Below are 18773 nucleotides of genomic sequence, written 5' to 3'. Positions count from 1 at the left end.
GAGCGAAAAAAATCACGATGTCATATGAAACTTGAAATGTTTGGTATTGGATATTGTTGACAGATGACAATATGCCAATTAGCACAAATGGTAAGTTCCGACTGTGCCTACAAGTGTGCCTACTGGCCGCTAGATGGCAATAACGGTTTCATATGTATACACCTGGTATTTTAACGTGAAATTTCCCGCTCTTTCGACTGTCGCTGTCAAAAATAGGGGTTTCATTTAAAAACGCAAAGTTTACCTTGAAGTGACCTTTAGGGTCAAGTTCAAGGTCAAATCGAAGGCCAGCATGGGATTTTTCGTTTCAGGTCACTCCAACAATGACTTTGATTCATTTGATTAGTATTCTATCTGGACAGTTACTTCAGTGTTTGTGATAGTGAAAAGAAATTACATCGACATTTTGTTTTTGAATGGTGTTTGGCTGTAGTTAAATATCTTAGGATAAGGTTCAACGTTAAATTTATATATTTTTATTTATGAGAGTCAATACTTATCAATCATCTCCAGTTGTTTCAAAATTGATATTTTCATAATTAATTCTTTACAATTTATAACTTAAATGCAGATTTTAGAAAAAGTGTTTCTCCATCGCTAAAATTTTTGGATTAAAAAAAAATCTGGATTTTAAAATGAAAAGCTTAATGATTGAACAATTCTTAAGTAATAGGTGAATAATTTATGTTAAGAGCGTTCCAGATTAAATCCTATAAAATTAAAATAATAAAAATTCCAGGACAATTGCAATATTAAATAATTTTAATTTATAAAATTAATCAATAAATTAACAATTAAATATTTTAATATTTAAAATTTAACTAATCATCTATTTAATATCGTTAAGTTGGAAACTTACCAAATTGCGAATGCAATAAGGAACGTCAAAAAATTTTTTTTTTTAAATCAAGCCCTAAAAATTAAATCTTTAGAATCAGATATTCAAAATTGATACTGCCTTAAAAGTAATAACCTTCAATTAAAAAAAAATTTTAATATTTATAATGACGCAAATCAAAACTGAAATAATAGCAATCAAAGAATACAGTTTAAACTTTTCAGATGTATTTTTATCTTGATTTTTATAATTATAGTTACAACGTTTGAAAAAATGCAAATATATTCAATTTTTTTATGAAATTAAATTTGCATTACAAATTGTTAAAGGCAAAAACTGTTGTATCGCTATTTGTGTGAGTTCATCAAAAGAGGAAGAAGCTATGACGTTATTCATAAACCCTAATTTTACACAGAAAAATATAATTTTGTTATACTGATTTTACAAAAATTTACTGTCAAATTTTCAGAAAATTTCTAAACATAATAGAAATTTTCACTAAACTAAATTAGAAAGATAGTGATGATGTTGAAGATACTGTTACTCTCAAAATTATTGTCAGGAAATAAGTCATGGTAAAATTGACACAATATCATGAAGCTTAAATTTAGATCAGTTTATTCTGCAATAAAGAGCAGATATTACTTTAACTTTATCTTTCTGTCTCCAGGTGGAAGAATTGAGGCTACGGCTGGAAGAGAAGAACCGACTTATCGACAAGAAAACACAACTAGCAATTCAAGCACAACAGGAACGAAATCGCTTTAACACTGAACTGACGGAACTGAAGGACCACATGGACATTAAGGATCGTAAGATCAACGTTCTTCAACGAAAGGTGAGTAATTTCAAATTTAATTTATTATTTTTCCTCTCATAAATACACCTCTGACAGAAAAAATACAAATCTTGTGTTCTTTGATTTCTGCTTTCGAATAAAATTAGCCTTTTCAATTTGTGTTTCTTCCTTTATGCATGTTTTTATTCGCTTAAATAAAACATACATTCAGTTATTAATAACTCCTACATTCGCACGGTTCTAAAAAAATAAGCCAAAGTCGACAAGACTAAGGATTTTAAACGAAAAATAGAACTGTAGAAAAATATATATTTATAAAGTTATTTTTTATTCTTATCTTCATAATGATGATTCATTTTTAACGTGTATGTATACAATTATGCTTTGATGGAAACAGAAACAATCTCGGTTCTTAACAAAGCCCTTAATGAAAAATGATCATAAAAGGTATTTATCCGTGTAAAGAAATGGAATAATAGTACGGGACGACTATATGTGCTTCAATATAGATCAAGTAAACAGTCAGTATGAATGTGAATGTGTTATAAGTCAATATTTAATTTATACCTCAATCGTGTATGCTATATAGTTTGCATAATTAATTTTCCTTAGTAGAAGTATCACCCTGCTTAGTGTAACATAAATAAAACTCGTACAATCTTATAAGAAAAAATCAAATAAAGAACAAAAGTTTTAATGCTATGTTTAGGCTACACTTATTAGTTTTATTTTCTTAGGTTTATTATAAGTTTATTATAAACCATTATTTTTGTACAACTTGTATAAATTTTATGTGCAATGTATTTTATTTTGTATTATTTCATAGCGTTGTATGTAATTCTGTATGATTTTGTATATTTTTATATTTGTGTTGTTGTTCACCTTGTATAATGATCGTAGTATTTTTGTACCACATGATTTGTAAGATATTATTTCTTATACTTATGTTCTATTTATGAATATAATTATATGACGTTACAGCTTATTTTTGTTATAAGATTATTAAAAATGTTATTTATATGGTTCGTAAAAATAAACTTAAAAAAAAAACATTTTTATTATTTCTTTATTTTACATACCGCATTTTATTTGATTATCCTTTATAATGTACCCTCATTTCTCAATGTTCTCACGCGTCATGCAAATAAAACTGAATTTACCATGCGAAACTATACGGAATAAAGAGTGAATGAAATTATCATAAAAAGGGTAGCAGGAAATTATTTTGTCAGAGATAAAGTCCCAACTTCTCAAGACAAGATTATATTTCGAAGTACAAAATGGAATTAGGTACGTATAGTCTGACATTCCTCTTATTGGCTTTCAAAGAAAAAAAATTATTTTTAGTATATCTATATTAACTAAACTAATTCAACTATATATAAATTAACTAAATCTTTTGTCAGAGAGATTAAACAATAATTATATTCTTACGCTATTGAATCGGATTTAGAGCACCACTCGTGATATTATTTTATCATTAAAATATTTTTAACCTTACTAAAACTACTTTCCAAGTGTTTGAGATTGCGAGGGCTTTGAGAGAATTATTTTTAAGATTTTTTACTAAAAATTTGAAACTGTTCTAGATTGAAAATTTGGAAGACCTGCTAAAAGAAAAGGATAACCAAGTTGACATGGCTCGAGCTCGCTTGACAGCAATGCAAGCGCATCATTGTAGCAGCGAAGGTGCTTTAAGTAGTCTTGAAGAAGCAATTGGTGACAAAGAAAAGCAAATGACACAGTTGCGAGAACAGAGAGATCGTGCAGAACAAGAAAAGCAAGAGGAAAGAGAACTGCATGAACGGGAAATTGCCGAGTATAAAATGAAAATCCACGCTCTAGAGTCCGAAGTGAGTAATAATTTCAAACTAATTCAATTTATTTCGAGCAGGACGCAACTATGACTTAAAAACTCACAACATCAAGCAAAGTAAAGTCACCATCTCTTTTCAAGTCAACAGTATTTCATAAACTTCAACTACTTGTTCCTCCAGAACTTATTTCTGACTTCTGAATCATTTTGATCAAGTGGTATTATTAAAATGAAGAAAAAATAGTTTTTGATTAACTTAAATCTTAGAAGATGCTGAAATAAAAAAAAAATGTGGGATTGAATTTTAGAGATTTGCAGGGAAATGTTTTGAAAAACTCAGCACTACCTTTCGGAGTAAATCAATTATTTACTGAAATCCAATTGCACTGGGTCTGACTTTTCTATACGCGACCTTTCTTTTCTATAAATAACGTGCACCGATTCGTGGTAAGATATATTACTGAACACGATGCTTGAATGATACATCGCTGACCTATATTTTGACAAGCCAATAATCTTGCAGCTTTTCTTATGCTTCCAGATTCAGAAAATTTTGTATTTGTGGTAAAGAGAGGTTTTTGGAATTTTCAGTAAAAATAGTTACAATTAAGTTTAATATTTAAGAACAGAAAAGAACAGAAACATATTTCTTCCTTTTGCTCAAAAATAGAATTAAAAAGTATAAAATCAGGTCAATTTCCTGTGCATTTTAGAGCTGTTGAAACGTGGAAAATTAAAGAGCTTAATAGTCGTTAAAGCTAAATAATACTCATTAATTTTTTTAATGTATGAGGCTTAAGTCAATTTTATTTTGGAACCAGGTAGAGAAACTTGGTGCACGATTGGAAAGAGCTTTAGCAGAGAAGGATCGCCTGGAAGCGAAATTAGAAAGTTCGCAGTCTGAACTCGGTAAGAGTAAAGCAGAGTTAGACAAAGCAGCATCTGAAGTTGGTCGCAGTGGGGCAGATTGGGAGGCTGCCAAGCAGAAGTTGACGAGACTGGAGCTGGAGAACGAAAGGCTCAGGCATGATATTGAGAGGTCACAGACCACTTTTGGCAGAAATACAATGACTTCTTCTCAAGAAATGGACAGAGCTCAAGAGAGAGCTGAGAAAGCTTCCACGGAACTTAGAAGAGCTCATGCTGAACTCAGAGTGACTCAAGCTGACAGCGAGAGAGCGAGAGCTGAAGCTGCTGCTCTTCAAGAAAAGGTTTGTCCGTGTTATACGTATATAGAAAATTCAAAATTTGATAGAACTAAAATGATTATAAGTTTATATCAGAGTTTGATAATATTTAAATTTAAAAATACCAACTGTCAGAGATACTTTTCTAGCATCTTATTCAGTTTTTTGTCCTTTTTCCTTTGGCTAAAAGATCAATCTTTGGTTACTGGGAGGTGTGTTTTTAAAGGGCGTATATAGTGGGCTGTATGATTGCTAGGGGCGTGGTTAGTAGTAGTATTCAATGTTATTAAATACTGTTCCTCACTTTGATAACTAAAATATATCAATAGAGAATTGTGACAAGACATTCCTTAGAGGCGTTTCAAATTGGATAGTGCAATAAAGTTAATACTTCTAATGGGTGTGGTTTCTAGGAGTGTATAAGGGACCTGCCTATTTATTTTCTTGAAGGACTTTTTGTTAAAGTAATTTCTGAAAAAACAACTAACACGAATGCTTATTGTACATATGTGACGTGCGCCGAAGAAAGGGGGCTTACTCTGAAAAGTGAGATAGGTCATAGAAGCGGCTCACGGACAGGGTATAGATGAGATGCGTAGATGGTATGGTGAGTGGTAGGAGATGTTTCACGGAATCTCGAGCTCTCGAGCCAAAGCCCTATTACTCGGGTATCTAACAACTTAATTATTAGCAATAATAACGCTCGGATATTTTTTCCGATTGTTTAATTCAAAAGAGCAGCTCAAAACTATTGAAATTTGTAAAAACCTTGATTTCGATTTTTTTTTAGAGTAAGCTCCCTTTCTTCGGCGCACGTCATATATGTTTCTGAGACGCATTGTCTATGGGCGTTCTTTATGGGTCTACTTTTTTATTCTTGCTTAAAGATATCCCTAGTGGGTGTATCTGTTATAAGTGGTCGTATCTGGTGAGAGCGACCATTTTGTTTATCAATGAAGCATTGTTGGTAAATTTATAAAGCCTTTGTGACGTCCGTTGGCGTGTCTAGTGAGTTTGGTTAATTGGTCTTCCTTGGGGGTGTTTCCAGTGTGTATCTAAAAGGTGTGCTTAGTGGGCGTCTCTAATAGGATCGACTAAGTGATATATCTGAAGGGCGTTATTAGAACCATATAAAACTTAAATGACTTACCCACTAATATTTTGTAAATTAACCAATATTAATTTTTTTTAAACAGGTCGAAAAGAGTCAAGGTGAAGTCTATCGACTCAAGGCCAGACTGGAGAACGCGCAGACTGAACAAGAGAGCCTACGCGATGAGTACGATCGTGCACAGGCAACTGTAGCTCGGTTGCACTCAGAGAGGGATAAGGCTGTGGCTGAGCTTGAAAAAGCTCAGGAAGAGCTTGAGCGGACTCAAGCCACCTTGGGCAAAGCTCAACTCCAGCAAGACAAAGTACAAAACATTCTAGATAAGACTCAAAGTGAGGTAGATAAGCTACAGGAAAAGTGGGATAAGGCTCAAACAGAAATTCGTAGAGTAAGTGTATATCATCTAAAATGTAGCCTTTCAATATGTATTCAGTTTTTTAATTAGAAGGAGATAAGCTGTGATTTTATTTACATGATTATTTTTACTTTTTTGATTCAGATGCAAATGGAGAGAGAAAAACAGAGCTATGATTTCGAAAACCTGCAGAGTCAATTGGATAAGGCTCTTGGACAGTCTACAAGAATGCAAAAGGAGCGAGAAACAATTCAATTGGACGTTGATCGCCTTCAGGACAAATACGAAAAAGCTCAGGTAAAATCTTTTCGAATGGATGAAAAAAAATTACAAGATTTTTAATTTGAATCATTATTATTATACAATCAGAGATTCATTCATGAAATATTTTCCACGGCAGATTATTATGCAACGACTACAAAAGGAGCGCGACAACTTCCAAGAGGAAATGGAAAAACTGCATGAGAGGCTGGAATTCCAACAAAGCCAGACTGCGAAACTGCAGCGTGATAAGGAAAATGCTTTGTCAGAACTCGACTTAGTAAAGGATAGATGGGAGAAAGCCCATACATCCCAACAAAAATTATGCGTATGTAGTATGGAAAATAATGAGACCAACATTCTAAAAAGCCATTAACGTTTTCAATGAGATTTAGTAGAAATATTTCAGGTTTTGGAGAATAAAGTTTATTTAATAATATTTTTGAAGAATATTTTACAAATAAGAAAGTTGCTAAATATAATGTATTTCTTTGGTAGCTTGAGAGAGACGACGCCTTAACAGAAATTGAAATTCTAAAGGAGAAGATGGAAAAAGCTCAGTACACTCTAAACAAGGCACACGAGGAACGAGAAAGTAGCAATAAAGAGTGTGAGAAGCTATTGGAGAAGTATGACAGGTAGACACTTCAAACTTTATAAAATTTGCTCTATAAACGCATTCTTTAAAATAAAAAAGTTTTAAGCTAGCTTAAAGTTTGATACGAGTTGAAAAAAATTTTCTTCAAAAAGGAACGTTATTCATAATAATGAAGGCTTAAAGTTTGTTATGACTAGAGTAAGAGGCATGTATAAAAACTTTTTAAATCAAATTCATAGATGCTGTTGTAAAGAACAGTAACAAAATTTAGTATCATTTCAATTATTAGTAAAAAAATGCGTAGTAACACTTTTTTATTCACAGGGCCCAAAGTGAGGTCTACCGGCTGCAGAACCGAATCGAAGTTCTGGAATCAGACAAGGATCGTCTGGAGCTGGAAGCAGAGAAACAGCAAATGCTGGGTTTGAAGAGCAGAGAAGAAGCCCGAAAAGCCCAAGAAGAATTAGCTCGAGTGCAGGAAATGTATGACAGGGCTGCTCTGCAACTTGGTCGTACGAAAGAACACGAAGAGAAATCCAAAGAAGACCTGGATCGGTTAAACGTTGATCTCGAAATGGTTCGAGAGAGGTATGAGAAGACACAAATTGAGATGCGTCGTCTACAGAACGAGAGAGAAAAGCTGATAGCTGATAATGAGAGGATAAGCTTCGAGCTCGAGAGGGCTCAATCACAGTTAAGCAAGGCTCAAGCCGCTACGGAAAAGACACAGGAGGAACTTGCTCGAATGCAACTCGAGCTCGAGAAAATGTACGAGAAACACGATCGCCAGCAGGCTGAGGTCCGGAAGGCTCAGGCTGAGGCAGAAAGACTGCGAGCGGAAGCTGAGAGTTCGAGAGATGAGAGCGAGAGGTATGCGGCGCGTTTCGGAAAGTATCAAGAGAGCACGGAACGCCAGAAGGATGAGTACGAGAGAGCGAAGCTGGAGAACGAGAGGCTCCGAGATCGACTAGAGAAGACCCTTGCAGAACTCGATCGAGCAAGGAAGGCTGAACAGGAAGCCTCAAGGTTGCGGGCCGACTTGGAAAGGGAGCAGGGCGTTCGAGGTAAATACCAGTATGAGCATGAGAAGTGGCAAAGCGAGGGTAGTAAACTCCAGCAGGAACTCGAGAGAACGAGAGAGCGCCTAGAAGTGCGAGAAAATGAGCTCAAGAGGTCGCAGTCAATGATCGCTGACCTAGAAGCAAAGCTCCACGAGTCACAGCTGCAGCTTGAAAGATCACGAGATGAAGCCTTGAAGGCTAAAGCTTCAGAAGAAAAGAACAGAGGTGAAGTTGAACGGGCTCGTATTGAAGCTGAGAAGATAAAAGATCGGTTTGACAAGATGAAGGTACGAGCAGACGCCTTGGAAGCGGATAATGAGAAGTTAAGGGTCGAGATAGTTCGCCTGGAGAGGCTTATGCAGACTGAAGGTAAGACGAGATCAGAGAGTGCCAGCATTGAAGTGGAGAGGTTGCGGTCAAGTCTCGATAAAGCGATCACAGCAAGAGACCAGGTTGAGTTGGAAGCTGGTCGACTTGCAAAGGAGCTCGAGAAGTCTCAGATGCATATTACCAAGTTCCAGGAAGCTGCCGAGATAGCAAAGAAAGAGCTGGAGAGACTGACGAGCGAAATGACGCTTTTGAGGGACGAGAGGGACGCGCTGAGGGTGGAACTCAGGCGAGCTCAGCAGCATCATCAGATCGCTGGAAGCGAGGAGATCAATCGCCTCCAACACGAACTTCAGCTGGCACAGAGAGATCGAGATAAACTGGCTGCGATTCACGAAAATAGGGAGAAACACGCAGATAAGGTTGAAAAGGCGAAAGAGAAGTTGGAAGCTGAAGCGAAGCAGCTGCAAGTCGAAAGGGACCAGCTGGTCATTCAGCTGGAGAAGTCTCAGGATATGCTTATGAATTTCCAACAGGAGTTAAATACGAGCGAAGCAGAAGGCGAGAAGCAGAGAGAGGAGGTACGCAGATTGCAACAACAGGTCCATCAGCTTCAGCAGTTGCAGCAGAGGGCGCAGTCGCAGACTCCGGACAGGGCTACACAGGAAGCAATGGACGCTCAACTTCGGGAGGTTCATCGCCTTACTCAGCAGGTTCAAACTCTGACGCAGAATCAAAACAAAGAGAGACACCGTGCAGAACAAGCGGAGAAGAATATTCAAGAGTTGCAGAAACAGCTTGCTGCCGCAGCTTCGGGCGCTCCCGCGTCTAAGGAGCAGATCGAGCAATGGAGGAAGATGTGTGAAGCCGAGAAGCTGAGGGCTGATAATGCTGAGAAACGGGTGCAGACTATGGAGCGTCAGCTTCACGCTCATCAGCAACAGATTCAGCAAATGCAGGCTAATCTTCAGCAGCAGAATCAGCAAAGTCAACAGAATGGACCAGAAACTGCAAGGCTGCGAAAGGAGCTGGAACGAGCTAAAGAAGAAGTTCAGCAGGCGACAGTTGAACGAGAACGGTTCCAGGCGCAAATCGAGATGCTGTGTCAGGAGCTGCAGAAAAATCAGGTTAGGAGATCGCTCGTTGGTGAATTTCTGCGAAAAAATAAAAAAAATTTGACGAATCAAGGCTCGAGAAGCTCAGCACGCTCACTGTGATGCATAATTTTTTACGCACCTCTCACCTCGCCACTTTATTACTTTCGTCGCCCTGTTATCATCTGCAACAAGAAAAATCAGTTGCAACTCATCTTTCTTTTCTGCATCATCGTCGTTTTATTATTTATTATTTTAGACACTTTTGTTCTTATATGTGATGATTGTCGTCGAATCGTGTTGTTGCCTCGTAGTAATGGTTTTATTGAAGACTTACAATGGAAAAGAAGTCAAGCGACGAGAATTGGACTTGGAAGAAGTTTTTAGTGGAAAATGATGTATAGATTCATCAATGTTAGTTGGCACAGAATGAATTAAAATCAAAGCTTTTTATAATTAATTTTTTGATATAAAGTTTAGCTGAAGTCCCGGAATGATTAATAGAAAAAAGTCTTTTCTTAATTTTCGTTTTGTAAACGTAGGACAATTTTATATTTTGACTAAATAATTAATAGGCGGTACTTAAAATTTGTTGAGAAATAAGTCATTTGAATTTCTTTTCTTTGTAAGCTTTGAATTCGCACTGTCAGAATATCACGCGTGAATCTTCATTTCTATAATTGATTTACTGCATCAAGACCGCCATGAGAGCATGCACTGCTTCAGTGCACCTGCGTCATGCCTAAAATTCTATTGTACACATAATGTATGGTTTCAACGCTTATGATTTATTTTGTATTTCACAATACATCACAAAAATAGGCATTTATGATCATTAAACCTTACAATATCAAGTCACTCGAGAAATGATGCACTTTTCTATCTCTATTAATTTAAATAAGATAGATCAAAATTTTAAATGAAAATATCAAAGAAATTTTAATTAATATTACTATTTTGGTCGCTAACAATCGATTGCAATATTGATATTTTCACAATTTATTTTTATTTATCACTGTTGTTTATATTGCATGGATTTTACTAACGCCTGTCAAATAGTGTCATTTTCACTTTTAAGTCTTTATTGACACTGAAGCTTCTGGTTTAAAAGTGAAAATGGATTATTTTAGTTATTTCAATAAATTATAAAATTTAATTAATGTATTGGATTTGGACATAGGTCGATCTGCACGAAGCGAACAAGAAACTTCAAGCTTCACCCGCGAAAGCTGGCGGCGATACTAGTCAAGAGAGGAAACAATTGGAGGACCAAAGAAGACAACTGGAAGATCAAAGGAGACAGGGGGAGGAAAAAGCCAGGTCAGTCGATCAAAAAGCAAGGATGGTAGAAGAAAAGGAGAGGGCTCTCCAAAGTCTCGATCAGGAGTTGAAGAAGCGGAAGGCCAAGATGGACCAGCTCGAACAGCAGTTGCAAAGGGTATGATTAAAGACTTAATTTTATTTTACTATGAAATAATACTTAAATTTCTAATTGGGAAAATATTAAATGGGAAATTTTTAAAACTTTATAGAGCGGTGGATCACCAGACAAGAGATTGGCAGAATTGCAAAAGACATTGGAGATTGCAGAAAAGGAACTGGAAAAGGCAAAAGAAGAATCAGGAAGAAGTGCTCAGGAAACAGAGAGATTACTGCACTTGGTGCAAATGTCTCAAGAGGAGCAAAACACAAAGGAAAAACAGATCAGGGATCTGCAAGAGTAAGATGAAATTATCATAAAAGTAATTAGTCATGCAATATTTATCAAATTCAAACAATAACAATTCGTATTTGTTTCAGAGCACTGAAAGCCGCACAAGCAAAGTTAAAACAAGCCGCAGCTGCACATCAACAGGAGGTCAGTACTTTATTTATCTTACGTATGAAATTAACATTCTATTATAACAGATTCAAAAGTTGGAGGAAATTAAGAGACAATCTATAATTAAGATCTCACTTTTCAATCTGTATATAATAATATATTCATGAAAAACTAATCGAAACTAACTCTTATTTTCTTCAATTTTCACGCTTTCATGGATTTCCTATAATAAACACTTCCCGAAACCTGTTGCTATAAACGTAACCGCACGCACGCATAAATTGTTTCCGTTTATTTAATCTCGACGCTTTTAATGAACTTCCATAAATACAAATCTCCGTCGATGAATGGAAAAACGTAACAGGCTGGACCCGCCGGTTTCTTGAAAAGCTTCTTCTAAGGTCGACTTCTGTTGGAGACACCTTCTCCTTTAATTTCAGTACAATTTGCGTATTAAGCGAGATTTAAGTATAACCTAACGAACAACCGATTGACACAATAATTATTTTACGTAACGCTACATGACCATTTTTAACTTAACGATAGAATTAACAATAACGAAGCTAAAAATAATGGGGAGGATAACGATAAAAATAATATTAATTATTACCGGATCAGTAATACACATATACATATGTATATACGTGTGTAGATAAATATAGCGAAAGAATGCAGTTAGCTGAAAGAAGTAAACAAAATTCAATTGGGCCAAATAGGTCCTGCGGCCACGTGTACGTTTGCATCCATTCAGAGACACACTTGTGAAATGTTTACCTTGTCAAATTCTTCTCTTTACGCTTCTTTTCGTTTTCAATGTTGCTTCTGTGTTTCGTGCAAAACGGCCAACATAGAACCCAAACACGAAGTCTGCTGAAGCTCAAAGCAGAGAAATCTGGAAGCGTGAGATTGAGGGTAAAAATCGTAAGATATTGCAACTTGAGCGAGACATGACGCTCATGAAGAAACTTCTCAAGAGACATTCCAATCCAGAAGGGATACAAGAACTTGCAGTCGAGCTTGAAAAAAGAAAAAAGAGGATAGAGGAACTTGAAGATACAGTTACTGAGTTTCAGGATTTCCTCAAACACAACCCTGATGTGAAGGAACTTCATGATCTTAGGTGTGAGTTAGCTGATAGAAGCCAAAGGATTCAAGAACTCGAAGAGTGGATACGAATGAATGGAGGAAGGGACACCAAGATTGAGAAGGAGAGGATTATGGAACTTGAGGAAATGGTGACTCATTTGGAGGACTATGTTAAAGAACACAATGTAGATGTCCTGAAGCAGAAGCTTAAAGATCGAGAAGATAGGACATATCAGTTGCAGAAGCGAGTTAACACCCTGGAGAAGGAATCTATGAGAAATCAAGGGACCCTGGAAAACAAGAGAGAAACTAAAATAGATCATCGAGATTGTGGAACGATGGTTGAGGGTGATTTAGAGGAAGATGAAAAGGCTTCTATTAACAGAAATCTGATGGAGAAGGAGCAGAAGATGAAGGAGATGGAGCATGCTCTATCAGAGAAGGACAACAGGATCCAGGAATATGAACAGCAAGTCGTTGAGTGGCAGGATAAGTTGAATAAATTAAAAAGGGAGATGGACACACTGGAGAAAGAATTGGGAGAGTACGAAGCTGAGGATATTGGAGTCTTAAAGGAAGAAATCAGAGTCAGGGATGAGAAAGTGATACAACTGGAGGAAGAAATTGATTCTCTGGAGAGAGCTTTTAATGAGAGAATTGATCTAGAGCAGATTGAGGAATTGGTAAGTCTTCTTAAGGAAAAAGAGGATAAAGAAAAGGAAATGGAAATAGATCTTAGGGAGAAGAGGAGCAGGATTGAAGAACTGAGTGAAGCTTTGAAAGAGAGTGTAATCATCACTGCAGATGGGGAGAAGAAGTTGAAGATTGAGATTGATTCAAGGAAAAGTGCACTGGAGAGGGTAGGTTCATTTACTAACTTCAGTTAATAATCTTAAGATATGTGAATTCTAAAGAATCTTTGTGTTAGGTAGGGAAATTGGAACAGAGGATAGCTTCTATGCAAACAGTATCTGCTCTCAAATGTCCTACGTGTAGACCATTGTTGACCAAACTTCAGAAGTCGGAAAAAAGGCTTGAGCGTCTTGCTGAGGAAAGGACACAACAATTTGAAGATCTTCATCAGATGAAGTATGTGAATGTAAATTTGAATGAGTAAATAGTATTCGAAAATCTTTAATCCCCAACTTGTATTATAGACGTGAAGCTTTGAAAGCAGCACTTTTAGAGAAGGATGCTCATCTGGCCCTGCTGGAACTCTCTAGTCTTAAAACTACGGCTCAGATTGAACAGGCAGAGAAGCTCAAAGCTGAGAGGAAGATGCTGCTTGAGAAGCTAAGAGAAGAAGTAAACTCCTTTTATCTTTTAATAATAATAATCTTTGAATTCATTCACTTAATTTGCCCATAATTAAACTTTTTCTGTACTATCAATTGGACAGTTTATTAGATCATATATTATGTCATCATCTTTGACTTGAATTTTATAAATTACCTTGAAAGCTATTGAAATCCTTTGCAATTCCTGAAAATCTGTTACATATATGGAATTTTTTAACCCTTAAAAAGATTGGGTAGGACGGCTCTCAGGGCCGCTGTGCAAGATCATTTTTTAATTGAAAAATATCAAAGGCAAAAGATCTAAGCTTTTTTACATAAGAGAAAAGAACCCTGAATTTAAAAAAGGCAGATATAATTGTTTGATGAATTGATAAATTAAAAATCATTTTCTTCTAATTTTAAATTCTTTAAATTTAGAAGAGTTACAAGTTATAATTTTAAAAAGTGTTTGGCAACCGGGAAATGGCCAGAAACCTTTTTTATTTGTATAGGCCCCCTGAAATATATATATATATATACACAAGGTTCCAAAAACTCTGGACCAGGTAAAATATTATTTAAATGGGTCAATGATATTCGTGGAGTAAATTTCGTCGAGAAATCAAATAATGACCATCACTTTGACCTTGAAGTCGACGTTTAAGGACATTTCAAGGTCAAATATGTGTTTTTAAATGGGGACCTCTATTTTTGACATCGACAATCGAAAGAGCGCGAAATTTTTTGTTTAAATATGTACGCAGGCCATAGGTCAGGTGTGACTTCGCAGGTCTGTTGAAGGTCATTGACACTTAAGCAAGAACCGGCTTGGGTTAACGGGACTGCTCTGTATTTCCGCAGGTCAAGGTCATTCTTGGACTAATTTTCAACGATAAATCCAATGATGACCTTCAATTTTATCTTGAAACGATTTTGAAATTAATTGAAACCTAAGCAACGCCCAGTTTGGTCTAACGGGACGGCTCTGTATTTTCTCGGGTCAAGGTCTTTCTTGGTCAAATTGAAAGTCACCATTAGATTTCTCGTTAAAAGTTACTCCAAGAAAGACCTTGAGCATTTGAAGAATATTTTATCTGGACAGTTATTCAGGTGTTTCTTGACCTTTTGGGCACCCTGTATATTAATAATTTGACTGCTAGAAAACACTCATAATAATAAGGAGTATTTTTTGAAAGTTCTGATAAAATAATCATACTTTTAGGATGAAAGAAGTATAGAATTGTCAGCAGAGTCCAGCAGTTCGAGTTTCGAAACAACGCCTCAGTCCCTGAAAAAAATTCTTGAACCCATCGGAGAGGTAGATTGTGACGATTTCGACAACAGAAATCATGTTGAAAAGGAAGAAATGATCTCCGATAAAGGCCAGTTTATGGACAATGGAAAGAATGGGTATGAAATGTTTTAGTAGGGCAGGGCTCACCAGAACTCAGTCATTGGCTGACATGGCTGATAGGTTTAGTCATGAAGATTAGGTCAAAGAGTCCCCCAACAAATCTTCGTTGAACTCAAACCTATTCCTTCACCTCTCTCAACTTACCAACTGGCATTAAGGACCCTAGCTCTTCATACAGTTCATATGATTCCCATGAAACTAATTTACAAACTCATTTTAGAAAATCTCATTTTTATGAAAACCCACCGCTATTTTTGATGTTCTTTTTGTGAAAAATAGTACACGCAGTACGGGGTTGAAACCTTGTGAACGCCAATTTGCATGTTGGATGTACTTTTACAAACCCTAGGGTATGCAATAACCGCCATTTTCGCAACGTTTCGCAGACTACGAAAGCCGCCATTTTTTATGTCTATTAATTATTTGTATCAGTCTCGTGAATGATACTGTCAGTAATTTTAGTTCATGCCTGACTTTTAGTGAGCCCTGAAGTAGGATTATGAGCTGATAACGAGATTTGTTTTCATTATTTTGGATTTTACAGAACGAAGGCAATTAAGAAAGTTATCCGAAAGGTAACAACAAACTCCGAGAAAGCACCGGAAAGCAGATAAGTACCCAAGGACATTAAGAATTGGTTTCTTCGATGTTGTGAGTCCTAGAAAGATCTAGAGCATTTTTAGAGTGTAGAAACTCTTAACTTCTATCTGTGGTGTCTCTTTATCATTATGCGACACATACACATCCGCTGTTTCACGCATCCGCATCATTCTTCATCATCCTCACTATGCATTCGCCATTCCATCCCATCACTTCGGCATCATTAACGAACGCCGAAAAGAAGTTCAAATCTAAGGCGGCACCCTTGAAGAAAACCCGGAGACTAGTTCAGTCAGAGAATGTAGAAAAGACAATTCCGTTTGGTCTTGAACTCTCGAAAAGTCTCGAATCTCCCACAGTCGAGACTTATCCCTGGAAAGTGTTTTGTTAATTTTTGCTCAGCCCGAGCGTGAAAGTCTTATCATTAGAACTTAAGAAAAGTGGCATCTTGTATCGCGAAAGTGAGGACAGAAGCAGAACTTTATCATAGATAAGGAAAATATTCGAATTCGAGAGGTAGTCCTCCTTGCAGAATTTTTTCTTCGTACTTTATTTATACTACAAGGAGAGCTTCTAATCAGCTTCGATCTTCCCGACCAGAGAGTCTAACTCACTTTTTTTTCTTTGCAAAGTGGAAAAAATCGCGTCAAGTTTTACTTTGGCCCAATGCAGGGATAACTTAATCATTTAATTACGACTGAAGGTTGTAAGCCTAACTGAAGAAGTATACCTAAGTAATATAGTCAGTCTATCTTCTTGATCATGATAGTCGACACTGGGCCAAAAATGTGCGTAAGAGTGTTAATTTGTCCTCCGATGACCGTAGCTGTAGACTTGATAGGAGCTTAGCTCTATTTAATCGACGAGAAGGAATCAGAATCAGAGGACCTTTTAAAATCACCTGCAAATCAGCGTGATACAAATCAATTTCCCAATCCGAATCCCATTTACAATTTTCCGTCATTGTCTCTGAGTTTCCCTCGAAAGAAAAGGAGTAACTTTAGTTGTAATCGGACGAAGTCGTAAAATCTTGTATTTTTTTGGATTTCTCGTCACGGGTCCAAAGGTCGTCATTGTATAGCGAGTACGATATAGTACTAAAGTTAAAGATATTGAAGAGATAATCTAATGTAAGCAATACTTTGTAAAATACGGCGCGGAAAAAAGAATTAGGAGTTAGAAGGAAAACGTGAAAATGAAGAGAGAAAGTGCGGCAATGGACGAAGAGACGCAAAGAGAAGAAAAAGGACTGAGACGAAAAAGCAGTCGGACTAAGGTGCTGAATCGTTTTTATAATGACAATAATAACCATTCTTGCGCATCTTGCGTCGCTTTGAACTCGGGTAATTCGGACAAAAAAATAACGATAATTTATGAAAATTTAATCTCAAAGATGGAACTTTCAGAAAGACCCGTTGAGGGAAAATTACCTGAGGCACTTGATCTTTTGTAAATATTTCAACCTGAGTCTCTCAGTTCTTCGTCCAAATCCAAATACCTTGAGTTAGAATTACCAATGCTCTTTGAATTGAGATTTATTATATATTGGAGCCGAAGAGGATATAAATGAAAAAAATTTAAGTAAAGTCTATCTAAAGGCGTGTTATCTACCCGTAAAAAAAAATGTATCCGTAAGTAATGTATACAGAGTCTAATGGAAAAAGTCAGTGAAACAGATGATGAAAACGAGTTAATTGAAAATAGAGTGTTAAGAAATTATCTAGCTCGATCTTAATTTTATGCCCGCAATCGTCAACTATAGGCTGTTATATTCTAGTCTTTGATAGTCTCAGGAGATGTTCTGATAAGTTAAGAAAATATCAATCTAATAAATATAAAATAATTTATAAACAAAAAGTATTTATCAAATCTATAAGACAATTTTTGCCTGCTATAAGTTTATTCTATTATATAAATTCTATCATAGAAGAATATATCTTATATAAACAGTTATCAAAATAATGGATCAAAATAGGAAATAATTTTCGTTCTTCTTCTTTACAATAGAGAAAAGATAATTTCCAACGCTCTATGTATGTCAGGATACATTAATCGTAATTAATGTTTTCCTTTAGGATAAACCTGTTTAGCAAGAAAAAAATTCCCGACTGAAGCAGATGTTGCACTTCCACTTTTATTTCTTCTAAAGAGCGGAAGTGAGCTGGAGCCGCACAGTGAGGCAAAATGACGAGAAAATGATCAAAATACACTTCCGGCTACAATTTTTAACCAATTCAACTTTTTTTCAAAGTAAAGCTAACTAACTTCTTAAGAGATCCCTCGAGACCGATTTTTAAATAAAAGATTATTTTTTACTTTATTTATACACAAAGTTGGCAAAAATCGTAAAATTTAAGATATTGTTACTATAATAACACGCAATTAATTCAAAATTATTGATATTAGTGTTCAATAAATAAACATTCCTGATACATAAACTAATAGTTTACTACAAATTAATAAATTTTTATTAAAAAATGTATTGTTATAAACAATGGTAGGTGATTTTTGAGTGATTTTGAATATTGATTAAGCGTTTTTCGCTTTTAAACCAATCTAAAGTAACATAAAAATATATGAAGACAAAACGGAATATATTTCTAATTGTCATAAACAAATTTTGTAAAAAAAATGCGCAGTTTGAGCAATTTTGTAGTTTTTGAGGTAATTTTTTTAAAATGTGCTTTGTTTGACGTGGCAGTAATTTTTTAATAAAATTTGATTGGTATAAACAACTTTTAGAAAAAATTGCAAAGTTTGAGCAATTTTTAAGAGTTTCAGTTACTTTTTTTTAAACGTACTTTGTCAATTTTGCTCGAGATACTTTTGTAAACTACATCGCTATTTCATGACAAATGTGATTGTTACAAACTATACTGTTCTAACTATTGTACTATTGCCAGCAGAATTATTTTTTTTTTACGAACGAATTTCCTACTTTTTCTTTGAAAGAATGATAAATAAGAAAAAATGTTTACATAAAAGTTTGCACGTCTTAAAAAGTTATACAAAAATGTCTCTTGTTCTTTTGCGATATTTGTCATAGTTCACGAAAAAAAATGTTAAACTACGTTTTTAGGGGAAAAATTATCCCGTCCTCAAAAATGGTTTAGCCCGCATGATGCTG

At 35.6% G+C, this 18773-nt stretch overlaps 1 protein-coding gene across 3 annotated transcripts in view; it reads left to right on the top strand.

The window, feature by feature from the left end:
• LOC117174124 (ELKS/Rab6-interacting/CAST family member 1) overlaps positions 1-17915 on the top strand; it is a 210853-nt gene extending 192938 nt beyond the window's left edge. For 2 of the 3 annotated variants that reach the window (XM_033362905.1, XM_033362906.1), the window contains 16 exons: positions 1509-1676; positions 3227-3490; positions 4275-4664; positions 5837-6139; positions 6251-6403; positions 6507-6695; positions 6866-7005; positions 7290-9480; positions 10628-10885; positions 10980-11167; positions 11248-11305; positions 12121-13215; positions 13284-13444; positions 13513-13660; positions 14855-15042; positions 15591-17915. In XM_033362905.1, the coding sequence (XP_033218796.1) occupies positions 1509-1676; positions 3227-3490; positions 4275-4664; positions 5837-6139; positions 6251-6403; positions 6507-6695; positions 6866-7005; positions 7290-9480; positions 10628-10885; positions 10980-11167; positions 11248-11305; positions 12121-13215; positions 13284-13444; positions 13513-13660; positions 14855-15042; positions 15591-15660 (5964 nt within the window). In that variant the 3' untranslated portion in view covers positions 15661-17915. Of the gene's footprint in view, positions 1-1508; positions 1677-3226; positions 3491-4274; positions 4665-5836; positions 6140-6250; positions 6404-6506; positions 6696-6865; positions 7006-7289; positions 9481-10627; positions 10886-10979; positions 11168-11247; positions 11306-11633; positions 13216-13283; positions 13445-13512; positions 13661-14854; positions 15043-15590 lie in introns of those variants that run through there. The other variant, XM_033362908.1, reaches the window with a different exon arrangement.
• Positions 17916-18773: the final 858 nt, after the last annotated feature.

Source organism: Belonocnema kinseyi, chromosome 6 (genome assembly GCF_010883055.1).
Source record: "Belonocnema kinseyi isolate 2016_QV_RU_SX_M_011 chromosome 6, B_treatae_v1, whole genome shotgun sequence".
In the NCBI taxonomy this organism is placed as follows: Eukaryota; Metazoa; Arthropoda; class Insecta; order Hymenoptera; family Cynipidae; genus Belonocnema; species Belonocnema kinseyi.
This window is presented reverse-complemented; position numbering and strand designations above follow the sequence as displayed.